Source organism: Mobula hypostoma, chromosome 19 (genome assembly GCF_963921235.1).
Source record: "Mobula hypostoma chromosome 19, sMobHyp1.1, whole genome shotgun sequence".
Classification (NCBI taxonomy): domain Eukaryota; kingdom Metazoa; phylum Chordata; class Chondrichthyes; order Myliobatiformes; family Myliobatidae; genus Mobula; species Mobula hypostoma.
The window spans coordinates 9,968,339-9,985,363 of record NC_086115.1 but is presented as its reverse complement, the minus strand read 5'-3'; the positions used below and the strand labels follow the sequence as shown (position 1 = coordinate 9,985,363).

Below are 17,025 nucleotides of genomic sequence, written 5' to 3'. Positions count from 1 at the left end.
AACCCCGCAACCTGGAAACAACCTCTCTTTACAAACAGCTTTCAGTAGCGAAAGTATTGTTATATTACTATTATCCTAATTAGTACTACTTATTTTTATAATGCTCCCATTACAACAGTATTTGTGTATTTATTTTTGAATTTTTTTGGGATCTACTGGGAAACTCTCACAGATCGACCGGTTGGCGACCACTATTTTACAGTTTATTAGTAAAAATTCATTTACTACTAAATCATCTTCGCTGCTGTGTATTTGGGTCAATCCTCCTCTACATTTCCACCCCTCTCCAAGGCCGTTCTCCCTCTTCCCACCCAGACCCAAGCCATGAATAATTAGAAACACACCTCAAAGTTGCTGGTGAACGCAGCAGGCCAGGCAGCATCTCTAGGAAGAGGTACAATCGACGTTTCAGGCCGAGACCCCTCGTCAGGACTATGTCAGGACTAGAATAACTATGTCACCAAAGCGCTTCAGCATGGCTTCATTCGACCGTCCAGTCCCCAGCCAGTGCAAGATTCGTATTTGTCAAAAAGAAAGATGGGGATCTTCGTCCTTTTGAGCTCATTTACTACCATGAGCTCAATGCTACCTTCTCCTCTTGATGGGTACTGCATTTCAAGCACTCTGTGGTACCCAGATCTTCGCCAAACTTGATCGACCGAGTAGGTGTAATCTGATCTGCATCCACCAGGGGGATGACTGGAATGTTGCTTTCATTACATTCCACAAATCCAGCCATTTCCCAAGCCTTCATCAAAGGATCCTCCAGGACACGGGTAGGTGATCATCTATCTCGACAAAATCCTCAGCTTCTCCAAGGACCCCCCAAGACTAGAACTGCCGTGTCCGTTCACTGTTCAGAGTCTACTGGAAAACCAACTCTACTCAAGTTAGGGAAATGAGAGTTCCACATCCCAGTCACTTCCTTCCTTTCATCGCAAGGTATAACTAATGACCCAGAAAGCACGCATTGTCATTGAAAGGTCCTGACCACGCTTCCCCAAACAGCTACAGCACTTCTTGGCCTTCTTCAACTTCTACCGACATTTCATTAGGAGCTACAGCCGCTCCCTCGCCAAATCACTTTGAGGCCCTCTGTTTACCGGAGTTGACCATGGATGTTGTATCCCAGTCGTCTGTATGATACACAAACCAGGGCAGTACAGTATGGAGAACAAGCTGTTGCCCATGTAACAAGCTCCCCCTCTCCAAACAGCTGATGAATCTAAAGGAATGGCAGAGACCACTACAGTTCGGCACCAAAAATGCTGGAGGACTTGCCAATCAGCACTGAACTCAACACAGGACTGACTTGGGGTTTACTCCCGAAGCCTTCCCCATGAGTGGGTACAGCTGCAAGGCAATGGAGGTTTGAGATCAGATTTCCTTCTCCGAGATGAGCTGCTAACCACGACTGACAAGCCCCATCTGCCCAAAGCGACTGATTTAAAGGCACCAGTAACCCACCTTTGCCCCTTCTCCTGTCAGTGGAAGGCATTCCACCGGGCTTAGTAGCTGAGCTACGTGTGAAGGCCAGGAGCTGGACTTGGTTGTCTGAGGCTATCTGAGACACACCATTAGGAGCATTTCATAGATAGTGGGAGCTTATTCCCCCACTACCACTCATGGCTATAACAATCTTAAAGAACTTAGCTCACAGATAACCTAGTCTGCTGCTGCACGCCACACTCCAAGGAGCTAAAGAAACGCTTCATTATCATCCTCCACCATCTGAACCTCGCTGGATCTTTCTGATAGAGGTGGATGCCTCTGATGTGGGTGCTGGGCCATTCTCTCCCAGTCAGAACTGGACAGGAAGACACACCCTCGCTCCTCCTTCTCGCACAAATTCAACTCTATGTAGCGCTATTATGGAGTAGGAGATGGCGAGCTACTCGCCATCAAATGGGCCTTGGAGGAATGGAGACACTGGCTGACTGGAAGCACCAAGCCGTTCCTTATCTGGACTGACCACCAGAATCTCATATCCATTCAAATGGCCCACCAACTCAACCCACATCAGGCTCACTGGGCCCCCTTCTCTGAGTAATTCAATTTCACCATCTCCTACTGACCCTGCTCCAAGAACACCAAGGCAAACAACCTGTCACAACAGTTCAAACTAATGAAATGGAGATCCACCCTCCTCCCAGATCCTCTGGAGTCTTAAGAACCAGACGCACCAGGCACTACAGCACGAGCCAGCTCTGGCCACAACACCTGACAACTACAAGTACATGCTGGTGGCTGTGTGCTGTGAAGCACTCCAGTGAACCCAGCCCTCATCTCTCTCTAGCCATCCTGGCATACAACGGAGCCAGGAGTTTCTGTGACGCCAGTTCTGGCAGCCCGTCACAATCACAGATACATGTCATTTCATCATTACCTGTCCTCAATGTGCCAATTTCTCCAACCAGCAACCCTCTGAGCTCCTGTGTCCCCGATCAGTCCCCCAACAACTAAGGTGGATGGGCTCTCCAAAGCAGCCCACTTCACTGCTCGACCCAAACTTCCATCAGCTGCTGAGACAGCAGACCTGCTTCTTCAATATGTAGTCCTCCACAGTTTGCCCCCAGGAAACTGTGTTGGACTGGGGCTCACAACTCATCGCCAGCTTCTGACGAGCGTTCTGCTCACTCCTCCTCACCTCAGTGAGTTTGCCCTCTGGCTATCATCCACAGACCAATGTATCATCAAAAAGAGCCAAACAGCAAGCGAAGTTTCTGGGATGCTTCACCACCTCTAACCCTTCTACGTGCAAGAAGTATCTCTCCTGGGCCAAACCGTCCCACAATCTACATACCTCTGCCAGAAGTATGTCACCCTTTGAAATGCTGAAGTGCTTCATGATTACCAAACCCCATTGTTCCCTATGGAGGAGCCAATAGTGCAGGTCCTGTCGCCAATGCCAGTGGAAGAGAGCACATCATAAACAGGAGCAAGAAATCCAAAGCAACACACACAAAATGCTGGAGGAACACAACAGGTCAGCCAGTGTCTATGGAAATGAATAGACAGTCCATGTTTCGGGCCGAGACCCTTCTTCAGGACTGAGAAGGAAGGGGGAAGATCCCAGAATAAAAAACTGGGGGGAGGGGAAAGAGGCTAGTTGGAAACTGATAGGTGAAGCCAGGCAGTGACAAAAGGTCAAGGGCTGGAGAAGATGAAATCTGATAGGAGAGGAGACTGGACCAAAGGAGAGAGGGAAGGAGAAGGGGACCCAGGGGAAAGCAATAGGCAGGTGAGAAATAAAAGGTCAAAGTGGAGAAGAGAAGGTGGTGTGTGCGGGGGAGATTTGTTTACCGGGGAAGGAGAAATCGATATTCATGCCATCAGGTTGGAGGATACCCAGACGAAATACAAGATGTTGCTCCTCCACCCTGAGGGTGGACTCACCTTAGCACAAGGGAGGGCCATGGACCGAAGCACCGGAACCGGAATTGGCATCAAAATGTTTGCCCACCGGGAAGTCCCACTTGTGGCAATTATTGTGGAGGTGCTCAATGAAGCGGTCCCCCAATTTACAACAGGTCTCACCAATGTAGTGGAGCACTGGACACAATAGGTGACCCCAGCAGATTTGCAGGTGAGGTGTTGTCACACCTGGAAGGACTGCCTTGGGCCCTGAATGGAGGTGAGGGAGGAGGTAGATGAGGAAGTGCAGCACTTAGGCCACTTGCAGGGATAAGTGTTAGAATGGAGGTTAGTAGGGAGGGACGAATGGACAAGGGAATTGTGGAGGGAGCAATCCCTACATAAAGCTGCGGGCGGAGGGGGTTGCTGGTGCTGGTAAAGATATGTTTAGTGGTGGGATCCCTTGGAGATGACAGAAGTTGCAGAGGATAATGTGTTGGATGTGGAGGCTGCTGGGATGGTAGGTAACAATAAGAACTCTATCACTAAGAAGGTGGGAAAATGGGTGAGTGTGGATGTATGGGTAACCGAGGAGATGCTTGTGAGGGCAACATCAATAGTGGAGGGAGGAAAACCCCATTCTTTAAAGAAAGAGGACATCTCTCGTGTCCTGGAACCAAAAGCCACGTTATGGGAACAGATGCGGCAGAGGTGAAGAAACTGAGAAAGGGGAAGAGCATTTTCTCGGGAGATAGGGTGGGAAGAGGTATAGTTAAGATGACCATGGGAATCAGTAGATTTATAAAAGATCACAAACAAGAGAAAATCTGCAGATGCTGGAACTCCAAGCAGCACACACAAAATGCTGGAGGAGCTCAGCCGGCCAGACACCATCTATGAAAAAGAGAAAACAGTCCACATTTCAGGCCATTGGAAATTGGCAAGTACGATGTTGTGATAATAACAGAGACATGGCTGCAAGAGGACCAGGGCTGGGAAATGGATATTCAAGGGTATACGTCCTATCGGAAGGACAGACATGTGGGCAGAGGGGGTGGAGTGGCTCTGTTGGTGAGGAATGAAATTCAGTCCCTTGTGAGGGGCGACATAGAATCAGGAGATGTAGAGTCAGTATGGATAGAACTGAGAAATTGTAAGGGCAATAAGACCCTAATGGGAGTTATCTACAGGCCCACAAATAGTAGCCTGGATATAGGGTGCAAGTTGAATCAAGAGTTAAAACTGGCATGTCGCAAAGGTAATGCTATGGTTGTTATGGGGGATTTCAACATGCAGGCAGACTGGGAAAATCAGGTTGGTACTGGACCCTAAGAAAGGGAGCTTGTGGAGTGCCTCAGAGATGGATTCTTAGAGCAGCTTGTGCTGGAGCTTACCAGGGAGAAGGCAATTCTGAATCTAGTGTTGTGTAATGAACCGGATTTGATATGGGAACACGAGGTAAAGCAGCCATTAGGAGGTAGTGACCATAATATGATAAGTTTTAATCTACAATTTGAGAGGGAGAAGGGAAAATCGGAAGTGTCAGTATTACAGTTGAACCAAGGGGACTATGGAGCCATGAGGGAGGAGCTGGCCAAAGTTGAATGGAAAGCTACGCCAGCAGGGATGACAGTGGAACAACAATGGCAGGTATTTCTGGGAATAATACAGAAGATGCAGGATCAGTTCATTCCAAAGAGGAAGGAAGATTCTAAGGGGAGTAGGGGGCGACCGTGGCTGACAAAGGAAGTCAAGGACAGTATAAAAATAAACCAGAAGAAGTATAACATAGCAAAGATGAGCGGGAAGCCAGAGGATTGGGAGACTTTTAAGGAGCAACAGAAGATAACTAAAAAGGCAATACAGGGGGAAAAGATGAGGTATGAAGGTAAGCTAGTCAAGAATATAAAGGAGGATAGTAAAAGCTTCTTTAGGTATATGAAGAGGAAAAAATTAGTTAAGACCAAAGTTGGGCCCTTGAAGACAGAAATGGGTGAAATTATTATGGGGAACAAGGAAATGACAGACAAGCTGAACAGGTACTTTGGATCTGTCTTCACTAGGGAAGACACAAACAATCTCCCAGACGTAATAGTGGCCAGAGGACCTAGGGTAACGGAGGAACTGAAGGAAATTCGTATCAGGCAGAAAATGGTGTTGGGTATGGGTGATGGGACTGAAGGCTGATAAATCCCCAGGGCCTGATGGTCTGCATCCCAGGGTACTTAAGGAGGTGGCTCTAGAAATCGTGGACGTATTGGTAATCATTTTCCAATGTTCTATAGATTCAAGATCAGTTCCTGCGGACTGGAGGGTAGCTAATGTTATCCCACTTTTTAAGAAAGGAGGGAGAGAGAAAACAGCCAATTATAGACCAGTTAGTCCGACATCAGTGGTGGGGAAGATGCTGGAATCAATTATAAGAGATGAAATAGCGGCATACTTGGATAGCAGTAGCAGGATAGGTCCAAGTCAGCATGGATTTACAAAGGGGAAATCATGCTTGACTAATCTTCTGGAATGTTTTAAGAATGTAAATATGAAAATGGACATGGGAAAGCCAGTGGATGCAGTGTACCTGGACTTTCAGAAAGCCTTTGATAAGGTCTCACATAAGAGATTAGTGGGCAAAATTAGAGCAAATGGTATCGGGGGTAGGGTAGTGATATGGATAGAAAATTGGTTGGCAGACAGGAAACAAAGAGTAGGGATTAACGGGTCCTTTTCAGAATGGCAGGCAGTGACTAGTGGGGTACCGTAAGGCTCAGTGCTGGGACCGCAGCTATTTACAATATACATTAATGATTTAGATGGAGGGATTAAAAGTAACATCAGCAAATTTGCAGATGACACAAAGATGGGTGGCAGTGTGAAGTGTAAGGAGGATGTTATGAGAATGCAGGGTGACTTGGACAGGTTGGGTGAGTGGGCAGATGCATGACAGATGCAGTTTAATGTGGATAAATGTGAGGTTATCCACTTTGGTGGCAAGAACAGGAAGGCAGATTACTGTCTGAATGGTGTCAAGTTAGGAAAAGGGGAAGTACAACGAGATCTAGGTGTCCTTGTTCATCAGTCACTGAAAGTAAGCATGCAGGTACAGCAGGCGGTGAAGAAAGCTAATGGCATGTTGGCCTTCATAACAAGGGGAGTTGAGTATAGGAGCAAAGAGGTCCTTCTACAGTTGTACAGGGCCCTGGTGAGACCACACCTGGAGTATTGTGTATAGTTTTGGTCTCCAAATTTGAAGAAGGACATCCTAGCTATTGAGGGAGTGCAGCGATGTTCACGAGGTTAATTACCGGGATGGTGGGACTGTCATATGTTGAAAGATTGGACCAACTGGGCTTGTATACACTGGAATTTAGAAGGATGAGAGGGGATCTGATTGAAACATATAAGAATATTAAGGGATTGGATACGCTAGAGGCAGGAAACATGTTCCTGATGTTGGGGGAGTCCAGAACCAGAGGCCACAGTTTAAGAATAAGGGGTAGACCATTTAGAACGGAGTTGAGGAAAAACTTTTTCACACAGAGGGTTGTGGTTCTGTGGAATGCTCTGCCTCAGGAGGCAGTGGAGGCCAATTCTCTGGATTCTTTCAAGAAAGAGTTAGACAGAGCTCTTAAAGATAGCAGAGTCAAGGGATATGGGGAGAAGGCAGGAAGAGGGTACTGATTGTGGATGATCAGCCATGATCACAGTGAATGGTGGTGCTGGCTCAAAGGGCTGAATGGCCTACTCCTGCACCTATTGTCTATTACCATGACCCTTCATCAGGACTGGAGAAAATAGACAGGTCACAGTAAGAAGGTGGGGAGAAAGGGAAGGAAGAAATACAAGGTAGTGGGTGATAGGTGAAACCGGGAGATGGGGAGGGGGTGAAGTAAAGAGCTGGGAAGTTGATTGGTGAAAGAGATAGGGTAGAGAAGGGAGAATTTAATAGAAGAGGACAGAAGACCAGGAAAGAAAGGGAAGGGGAAGGAGCACCAGGGGGAGGTGATGGGCAGGTAAGGAGATAAGGTGCGTCAGGGAAATGGGAAATGGGATTGGGGAATGCTGAAGCAGGGAGAAGATTACTGAAAGTTCCCAAAATCTATGTGCATGCTGTAAGGTAGTAGACTATCCAAATGGAATACAAGATATTGTTCCCCCGACCTATGTGGGGTCTCATCGCAGCAGTAGAGGAGGCCATAGACTGACATGTAGCAATGGGAATCGGAAGTGGAATTAAAATGGGTGTCCATTGAGAGATCCCACTTCTTCATGCAACCGGAGCGTAGGTGCTCAGCAAAACGGCTTCCCAATGTATGTCGGGTCTCAGCAATACAGGAGGCCACACCGGGAGCACTGAACGCAGTAGATGACTCCAACAGATAACAGATACCAGTTGACAGCCTGTCTTCAGAGATGAAGGCAGAGATATCAAGACAGGGAAGGGAGATTCAGAGATGGCCAAGTGAGTTTAAGGGCAGGGTGGAAGTTAGAGGCTAAGCTGATTAAATTGACAAGCTCAGCATGGGTGCATGAAGCAGCACCAATGCAGTCATTGATGTCTTGTCGGCAATTTAAGATGAAACAATTCAGAGCAGGCAGAGAACCAGAGCGGAGTGTCCAAGAAGAGAAGGTTTGAAGTTGGGAAATGGGGTCATCATTTTGTCTACCGCCAGCAGTACCAACACAGACTGCTCTGGCCTGCAGACCCTGGCTGGCTGTCCGTCTGAGACCTGGGCCAGTGCACTGACTCCCGCAAGTTGTCACCCCGGTTCAATGGTTCCTTTAAGATTACCCTTCACAACAACTCATTCACTTAATGTCTCCAGTTGCCACTGTCCCTCAGGATCACAGCTCCCTTCCACGTGTCCTGCCTCAAGTCCATTGTCCATGGACCACTCAGCTCACCTGAGCCTAAGCTGCAGAACCCATTATGTTGGAAGGTGGTCCAGTGTACACAGTTCACCAATTGATGGATTCACCTGGTCATGGATGGGGTGTGTAGTATCTGATCAAATGGGAAATATACAACGCAGAGGAGAGGTCTTGGGTGCCTTCTAGTTTCATCTTGGATCCACTGCTCATTGAAGTTATCCAACAGAACCATCAGGATTGGCCTGGGCCATCCGGTGCCCACTATAGGAGGGAGTGGAGATGGGGGGCCCTGTTAAGGCACCTCCCAGTCTCCACATAGCTAACAGGAGTCACCTGCCACGAGTTTCCAACTCATCGACTACAGCCTATTTAAACCCAGTTCTCACCCACAGCCCTTGTTCACTCATCCGAACCAGCCAGCCTGGTTGTTCCTCGCCTTCAATTACCTTGCTGGGGTTAGTATGTGTTCCTTCGGACTTTGTGACTTGTTACTTTGCAATTTATTAGTAAACTATTGTCTATTGCTAAATCATCTTTGCTGCTGGGTCAAGTCTCCGCTACATTTCCTGACAAAGCTCGGAGTTGGAGGTGGAGTTATGATGGTACTCAATGGTGACTCCTTCACGTTCATCTGCAGAAACAGCTTAATTTCTACCTTTGATGTCCCTCTTTTTCCTTTTCAGGGTGGATGGGGTTCTGCTGAAGACCGTGACCTGGAGTTACACTCAGACTTTGGTTCTTTGCAGTGGTCTGGGAGCTCACAACGGCTACTTTTCGCTATTCCAAGGACGCAGCCTAGAAGGCAAGTGCACCTCCGGCTTTCCAGGGTTTTGTGGATTCTGCACCGGTGCCGTCGACAGTAGTGTCGCGGGAGAAAACAGAACATCAGGAACAGCGGATCAGCTATCGGAGGCTGTGTATTCGGCAAATCGCTCTCTCTCTCTTTCATTGGTGGGGGAAAGATTGTTGCCGATTCTCCAGGCAGAGAACTTGGGGGAAAAAAGCAGTGCAACAGACATTTAGCACCTTAAATCAGCGAGTTGTTTTATTGTCTCCCCTCTCACCATGAAAGGGGATAGCTCAGACAAGTTCTAAATGACCAAAAAAACCACAACATAGGAGCAGAATTGGACTACCTGGCCCATCAAGTCTGCTCCGCCATTCCATCATGGCTGATTTATTATCCTTCTCAACACCATTCTCCTGTCTTCTCCTCGTAACCTTCCTAAGCAAGAACCTACTGTCTGGCCTCCACAGTGTCTGTAGCAATAAATTCCATAGATTCAATACCCCCTGGCTAAACAAATTCCTTCTCATCTCTATTTTAAAGGATGCCCTTGTGCACCTTGTCCTAGACTCCCCGGAATTAGGAAACACCCTCTCCACGTTCACTCTATCTAGGCCTTTCAATATTCAATAGGTTTCAATGAAATACGATACCCCCACCCCCATCCTTCTAATCTCCAGCAAGTACAGGCCCAAAGCCATCACATATGCTAACCCTTTTATTCCTAGAATCATACTCGTGAACCTCCTCTGGACCCTCTCCAATGCCAGCACATCCTTTCTTCGATAAGGGGCCCTTAACTGCTCACAATACCCCAAGCGTGGTCTGACCAGTGCCTTGTAAAGCCTCAACACTGCATCCTTGTTTTCATATTCTAGTCTTGAAATGAATGCTAACATTGCATTTGCCTTCCTCACCCCTAACACAATCTGCAAATTAACCATTAGGGGATCCTGCACGAGGACTTCCAAGCCCCTTTGCACCCCTGATTTCTGAATTTGCTCCCCAGATGCATTTTGGGCTTTTCAGCTCTGGGCTCTGCAATCACAACTAACAACTTCTGGTGGGGGAGGGGGGAGATCTGCAAATCCTATGTATGGCTGTAGGTCAATGTAAGCAATATTACAGTACTGATCTACAGAATTGGCTACCTCGCATCCAAGATTTTAAGATAGTGGATATTCCCTATGTTCCATGATGAATCGGAATCTTGGCTAATGAACTTTGATTGAGAAAAGGTTTTGAATTCTGTAAACTGTCCAATCTGACTAACACAAATATTCAATGCCAATGGGCATTCATTTTAAACCTTCATAAATTGGCTTTGCTTTGAAATCAGAACTTCTAATAATTCTGCAACCCTTTATACAGAAAATAGCAACATTAATGTATAGTGCAACTCAAATTATCAAAGTACTGTTTAAAAATGGGATCTGTATTTGATTCAAAATGAGTTCAATTCAAAATATGTCCACTTAGTGACAAAAGATCCTTGCACTGCTGAATTCCTGTAAATATCTACTGCAAACTGCAAACTTTCAGTATCGCAAGCAATCAAAACCCCATTGATCCCAACTCCATGCCTGCCTATGGCAATCAAGTTATTGACATTCCAGCTTAAAGTTAGGAAAGTTAGATGGAGTTATGTGAGCAACACCAACATTAATACTTAAAAATCTTAAATCATTCTCATACCCAAGTTGTTTTGTTGGGTTGAGTTAGAATGCAATTGGTTTTGTTTTACGGATTTCACGATTTTTTAAGTGCAGCCAAAATTCCAACTGAACTATATTTGATCAAGTTTGAAGTGCAGCCTCTGAATGACAAGCAGATGTAAAATTGCACTGATTACTTGAAAGAACAGGAACAGCTGCCCCTTTGGAGAGCACACTTAAAACTTTCTATAATGTACGGTACCATGCTACATCCAACTGGGTATTTAGATGAGCTCCAATAGCAGTTTAAAATCCCGAATTCTGATTATAAGTGTTTCAGGATTGCTCTGGACTATGTCTTACTCTTAGTTGACTGGTAAGAATAAGACATTGATGTGGGGGAAATATTCGAACCAGTGTATCTTAACTGCGTGGGCCACAAAATGGTTGCTGGAGTTTAACAAGAATGCCCTTTCAAAAACTACACATTGGAAAACAGAGTATGTATTCCGAAAGCACCTAGATTTCACCGTGAGTCACCATGTATCAATTGCCTTGTTAATCTCCCACATTGGCTCTGTATACTTAATTTCATCCAAAGCTCTGTCCACATCCTCATTCATATCATAGTCTATTCACCCATCAATCCTCTGTACACTGGATCCCATTTAATCACGAGCTCACTCTTAAATCTTCCTGATCAGTTTTCATTCTTGATTGAAAATCTCACAATCGACATCAAAACGCTAATGAATTGATTTTGGACTTCAGGAAGGAGACGTCAGGACTACAGACGCCAATGTTCATTGGTAGTGAAGAGAGTGAACATCCACGTTATAAACATCTCAAACAATCTATCCTGGGTTCAACACACTGACGCAATCATGAGGAAGGCAAGCCAATGCCTCTACTTCATTAGGAATTTGAGGAGATTTGGTATGTCACCAAGGATGATTAGAAATTTCTACAGATATACGGTGGAGAAGACTGTGGAGGCTGCACCAGCCAAAACTCAGCCAGTTCCATTAGGTGTGCAGTCCTTCCCACTATCAAAGGCAAATCTTCAAACGGTGGCACTTCAAGAAGGCAGCAACCAGTTTAACAAAGCCTCACCATCCAGGACATGCACTCTTTGCATCACTGCTATTGGGGAGGAGGTATAAAAGTCTGAAGACCCACAAGTAACATTTTAGGAACAGCTTTTTAATCTCCACCATCAGATTTTTAAGCAGTCCATGAACCCATGAAAACTAGATTTGTACTTCATCCCCCACCCACTTGACTTCACCTATTACCTTCTCTCTTGTCCTACTTCCCTTCCTCTCACCTTCCTATTCTAGCATCTTCCCCCTTCCTTCCCAGTCCTGATGAAGGGACTCAGCCTGAAACATCAAATGTTTATTCTTTTCCACAGATGCTGCCCAACCAGCAGAGTTCCTCTAACATTTTGTGTTTGTTGCTCTGGATGTCCAGCATCCACAGAACCTCTTGTGTTTAACACTATTTTGCACTATTAGTTTATTTTTGTAACTTATAGTAAGTTTTATGTCTTGCACTGTACTGCTACTGCAAAACCACAAACTTCACAACACTCTCCTGATATGGAACCTGATTCTGACTTCTTAAAAGGTAACTTTGCTCAACAACAGAATCCATTTCTATTAAATTCATTCTGTGAATTCATAATTTCAAAACACAGTGGATTCCAGTTAATTAGGCCATTGGTTAATTGGGACAGCTGATTATTTGGGACAACTTTTAAAGAACAAAAACTAATCCGGAAATAGATGGGATTCCCTTTGGTTAATTGGGACACTATGCCACTTAACTGGGACAGCAGACCCGTCGAACAATTGCTAACTAACATCAGTCGCATGCACTTTGTGTTGCTGTTAGATACTACACCCTGCTTAGACTGAACAGTTTTAAAATAGCATCAATTGCATATGCTTGTGCTATTGTTATCCAATTGGGCTGACAGATACCAAAAAGCAATGATTTTTAATAATAGTTGTTTTTGACTTAAAAAAAATTCAGAGCCTTGCTAAATGCAGGAAGGCAATGAAAGCAGCCCATCATCCATTATGCACACTAGGTATCTGCAATGATTTTGTTCATTTTGAGTCAATCAAAAGAACACGTCAGTGTACACTGGATGAATTCCTCCATTGATAACTACTAACAGATTAAATTAGATTCAGCTTTATTGTCATTGTGCCGAGTACAGACACAAAGCCAATGAAATGCAATTAGCATCTGACCAGAAGTGCAAAAGAATAGTATTATTTACAAAATAACTGCGAATAAAAAGTAAGTGCTACAGCACACAAATATAAAAGTACTGAGACAGTACAATATGGGTACAATACTGCTTAGCACTGTGATGTGAGGTTCAGCAGGGTCACAGCCTCAGGGAAGAAGCTCTTCCTGTGCCTGCTGGTGCGGGAGCGGAGGCTCCTGTAGTGCCTACCGGATGGGAGGAGAGTAAAAAGTCCATGGTTAGGGTGAGATGCATCCTTGATAGTGCTTTTCGCCCTGCCCAGGCAGCGCTTATGGTAAATGTTCTCAATGGTGGGCAACTGGGTGCCGATAATCCACTGGGATTATACACAGTTTTGTAGTAGCATCAACGGTGTTCTAATATTTTCTGCATTTTATTTAAATCCATAATTTGTTGCCAGTTAAGTATTAGTTTGTCTTTTTAATAATTTTTAACAGTTTCCATAAACAAATTGAGACAGCCACTTAGATGGGCCAAAATGTTCTGGTCCCACTATATCCCTTTTAAGTAAAATCCAGAGCATTTAACTTTTTGAAATGAATAATCACAAACTTTGTCAGGATCAGTTTGGCCAAATTCTTTTTAATGAAACAACACTAATCGGCGATGAGTTATTTGCTACTCTGTAGGGCAGTCAGGAGGATTCAGGTTTCTCTGGAGGCAACTATGCCATTCCAATGAAATTTCTGCTACACACCCTATCCCAATTCACCCAAGGATCAAAAAGGAGAGGGTGGACTGGCCTTGGAAAGATCTTCAAAGTAAACACACACTTTTAAAGGCAGCTAAACCCAAATAGGTACATTTTTTTAAAATCAGCTCAAAAAAATATGATGTGAAGCCATTAATGGAGTTTAGTCATTTTCAGCTATTTTAAGTCAGGGTGGATTAGTCATTTAGCAGTTTTACGCTTGCTGCTGCCTTTATTGCTTTAATTATTATTACTGTTTGTTATGTGAGCTTCATGCGAGCAAGAGATTTCATTGCACCCTGGTGTATATGAAAATAAAATAGCCTGATCTACACCTGAATCCATATTAAAAATGCTTACATTGTCAAATCTTCTTTCAGCTGTGAGTGTAAGACAAATTATCATCCTTAATTATATCAGGGCTATCTCTCAGTGAAGGATCAAAACATAATGATTCTGTTGTATTCTGATGAATTACAGGTTCTTTGAAAATTTTATGCTTGTGATCGTGCAGATTGAGGTTAGTGGAAATGATGAAGCTTAAATTAACCAGCTAGAAATCATATATATTTAGGGTATAATTTCATGACTGCTCCCAAGGTGGAAACCCTACACTGTAATCTGAATATCCAGCATGAAGATTACTTTCTGATTAACATTGTCTCTCTGCATGCTGGGGGCCCCCTTTACATTCCTCAACTCTAACAAAGCTCAGTGTATAATTGAGAGCCAAAATATTTCTCTAAGTAAGTTCTTAATGGCATGCAGTCTGATATACAATTACAAAACCTGCTTCAGATTAGGTTCTGAAAAGTGTTTTTTAAAAAAAAGCAAAAATTCACTCACAAAAACACCAGTTGCTAATTCAGAACCCAACAGAACAAAACAAAATGCAAGTTTTTCTGATCATCCTGTGCCTTTGAGCAAACACTTTGATCTATTTTGGGAAAATGACAGGTGCAAATTATTACATATCTATGGTGTTATGCACCCTGCTGTAGCAGCGCTCATTGCTTGCCATCTTCTGGATTCTCAGCAGCACTACACTGAGCAGTTGTTAAAGGGGCGATTCACACCGTCACAGAGCAATGCAGCATGGTGCTACGCCAGTACATCAAGTTGACAATTGGTTTCATCTTCCTTAGGATACAGAAATGACCAAAATATATTACACATTTTATAACTTAAATCAGATAAAGCATATTACTTACTGTATAATCCAAAATTCTTAGAGAAGGACTGGGCACAGAAAAGCTCAAAACCTTGGCTTACAAAGTAACGGACAGCCCAAGCATCTTTATCCAAGTTTCCAGATGCAAAGCCCTGGTAGGCTGAATCAAAGAACGGGAAGAGGGACTTTTTCTGAAAATGGACAGAAGATTGAGATGTTAGGATACAGGACAGAAAGAAAGTGGAAAAATTCAGCATACTGATTTGGCTCTCCATAAATGTTCACCCTATCAGACTTCCTAGTACATCCAGCTGGTTCACCCATATACTGTATATAGTTTGTCCTTTTATTCCTGTTTCTAAAATGGAAAACAAAAATACACATCAAGTGAACAGAGGGCAGTTTACACAAACCATTAAGGATTGGTTAATACAGCATAATAGACCAGTGAAAGCAGTCAAGGCAGACTGCACATTAATGCAGCCACACACAGACGTTGTACATGGTTCCAGCAGAAGTTACCAGATACATCTAGGAATGTGATAGATTCTTCTGTTACAGTTGTGCAGCTCTAGCACCCCAGGTTAGTTTCAGACCTCCAGAGTCATCTAGGTGTGGTCTGCAAGATCTCCCTGCGACCGTGCAGATTCCTTCCCCGACTCGTCACCATTCCCTCTACCGTCTGCACCACCCAACTCTGATGCTCTTGTTTTCTCCCACATCTCAAGTTCCACAAGTTGTTTGGTTCCAGAAACAAACTGCTAGAAGACCTCAGGCAGCATCTGCAGATGGAAATGGAGAGCTGGCAGCAACAACTCTTTTTGTCCCAGATTCCAGCATCTGGAGTCTCTTGTGTCTCCTAGTAGCTTAGTTAACTGGTTACTGCATAAATCCCTTAGTGTAGATGACTGGGGAGGGAGGTGGTGGTTCACGTGAGAGCATGTTGAGGTAGTAAAATGGATTCAGCAGTGGCTGGATGGGAGATGCCAGAGAGTAGTGGTGGATAACTGTTTGTCAGATTGGAGGCCGATGTGCCTCAGAGATCTGTACTGGGTCCAATGTTGTTTGTCATATACATTAATGATCTGGATGATGGGGTGGTAAATTGGATTAGTAAGTATGCAGATGATAGGTGGCGTTGTGGATAATGAACTAGGTTTTCCAAGCTTGCAGAGAAATTTAGGCCAGTTAGAAGAGTTGGCTGAAAGATGGCAGATGGAGTTTAAAGCTGATAAATGTGAGGTGATATATTTTGGTAGGACTAATCAAACTAGGACATACATGGTAAATGGTAGGGCATTGAAGAATGTAGTAGAACAGAGGGATCTAGGAATAATGGTGCATAGTTCCCTGAAGGTGAAATCTCATGTGGATAGGGCAGTGAAGAAAGCTTTTGGTATGCTGGCCTTTATAAATCAGAGCATTGAGTATAGGGAGTTGGGATGTAATGTTAAAATTGTACAAGGCATTGGTAAGGCCAAATTTGGAGTATTGTGAATAGTTCTGGTCACCGAATTATAGGAAAGATGTCAACAAAATAGAGAGAGTACAGAGAAGATTTACTAGAATGTTACCTGGATTTCAGCACCTAATTTAGAGAAAGGTTGAGCAAGTTGGGTCTTTATTCTTTGGAGCGTAGAAGGTTGAGGGGGGGCTTAATAGAGATATTTAAAATTATAAGGGGGATAGATAGAGTTGACATGGATAGGCTTTTTCCATTGAGAGTAGGGGAGATTCAAACAAGAGGACATGAGTTGAGAGTTAGGGGGCAAAAGTTTAGGGGTAACATGAGGGGGAACCTCTTTACTCAGAGAGTGGTAGCTGTGTGGAACGAGCTTCCAGCAGAAGTGGTAGAGGCAGGTTCGATATTGTCAAATAAAGTAAAATTGGATAGCTATATAGTCAGGAAAGGAATGGAGGGTTATGGGCCGAGTGCAGGTCGGTGGGACTAGGCGAGAGTAAGCGTTCGGCATGGACTAGAAGGGCCGAGATGACCTGTTTCCGTGCTGTAATTGGTATCTGGTTATAATGCATTACAGGGATGTGGGGGAACAGAACTGATTAGGGAGCAGCCTGACTATTTTCTATGTTGTGCCACTGTGGTAGCATAGCAATGCCAGCGATTAGGGTTCAATTCCCGCTCCTGCCTAAGAGGAGTTTATACGTTCTCCTTGTGGCCACATGGATTTCCTCCCACATTTCAAAGACCCACTGGTT

General features: G+C 44.4%; 1 protein-coding gene across 1 annotated transcript in view; it reads right to left on the bottom strand.

The window, feature by feature from the left end:
• Positions 1-17,025, bottom strand: part of got1 (glutamic-oxaloacetic transaminase 1, soluble) — a 78,275-nt gene that overhangs the window by 26,667 nt on the left and 34,583 nt on the right. The window contains exon 6 of the mRNA XM_063071315.1: positions 14,849-14,999. Within this exon, the coding sequence (XP_062927385.1) occupies positions 14,849-14,999 (151 nt within the window). The remainder of the gene's footprint in view (positions 1-14,848; positions 15,000-17,025) is intronic.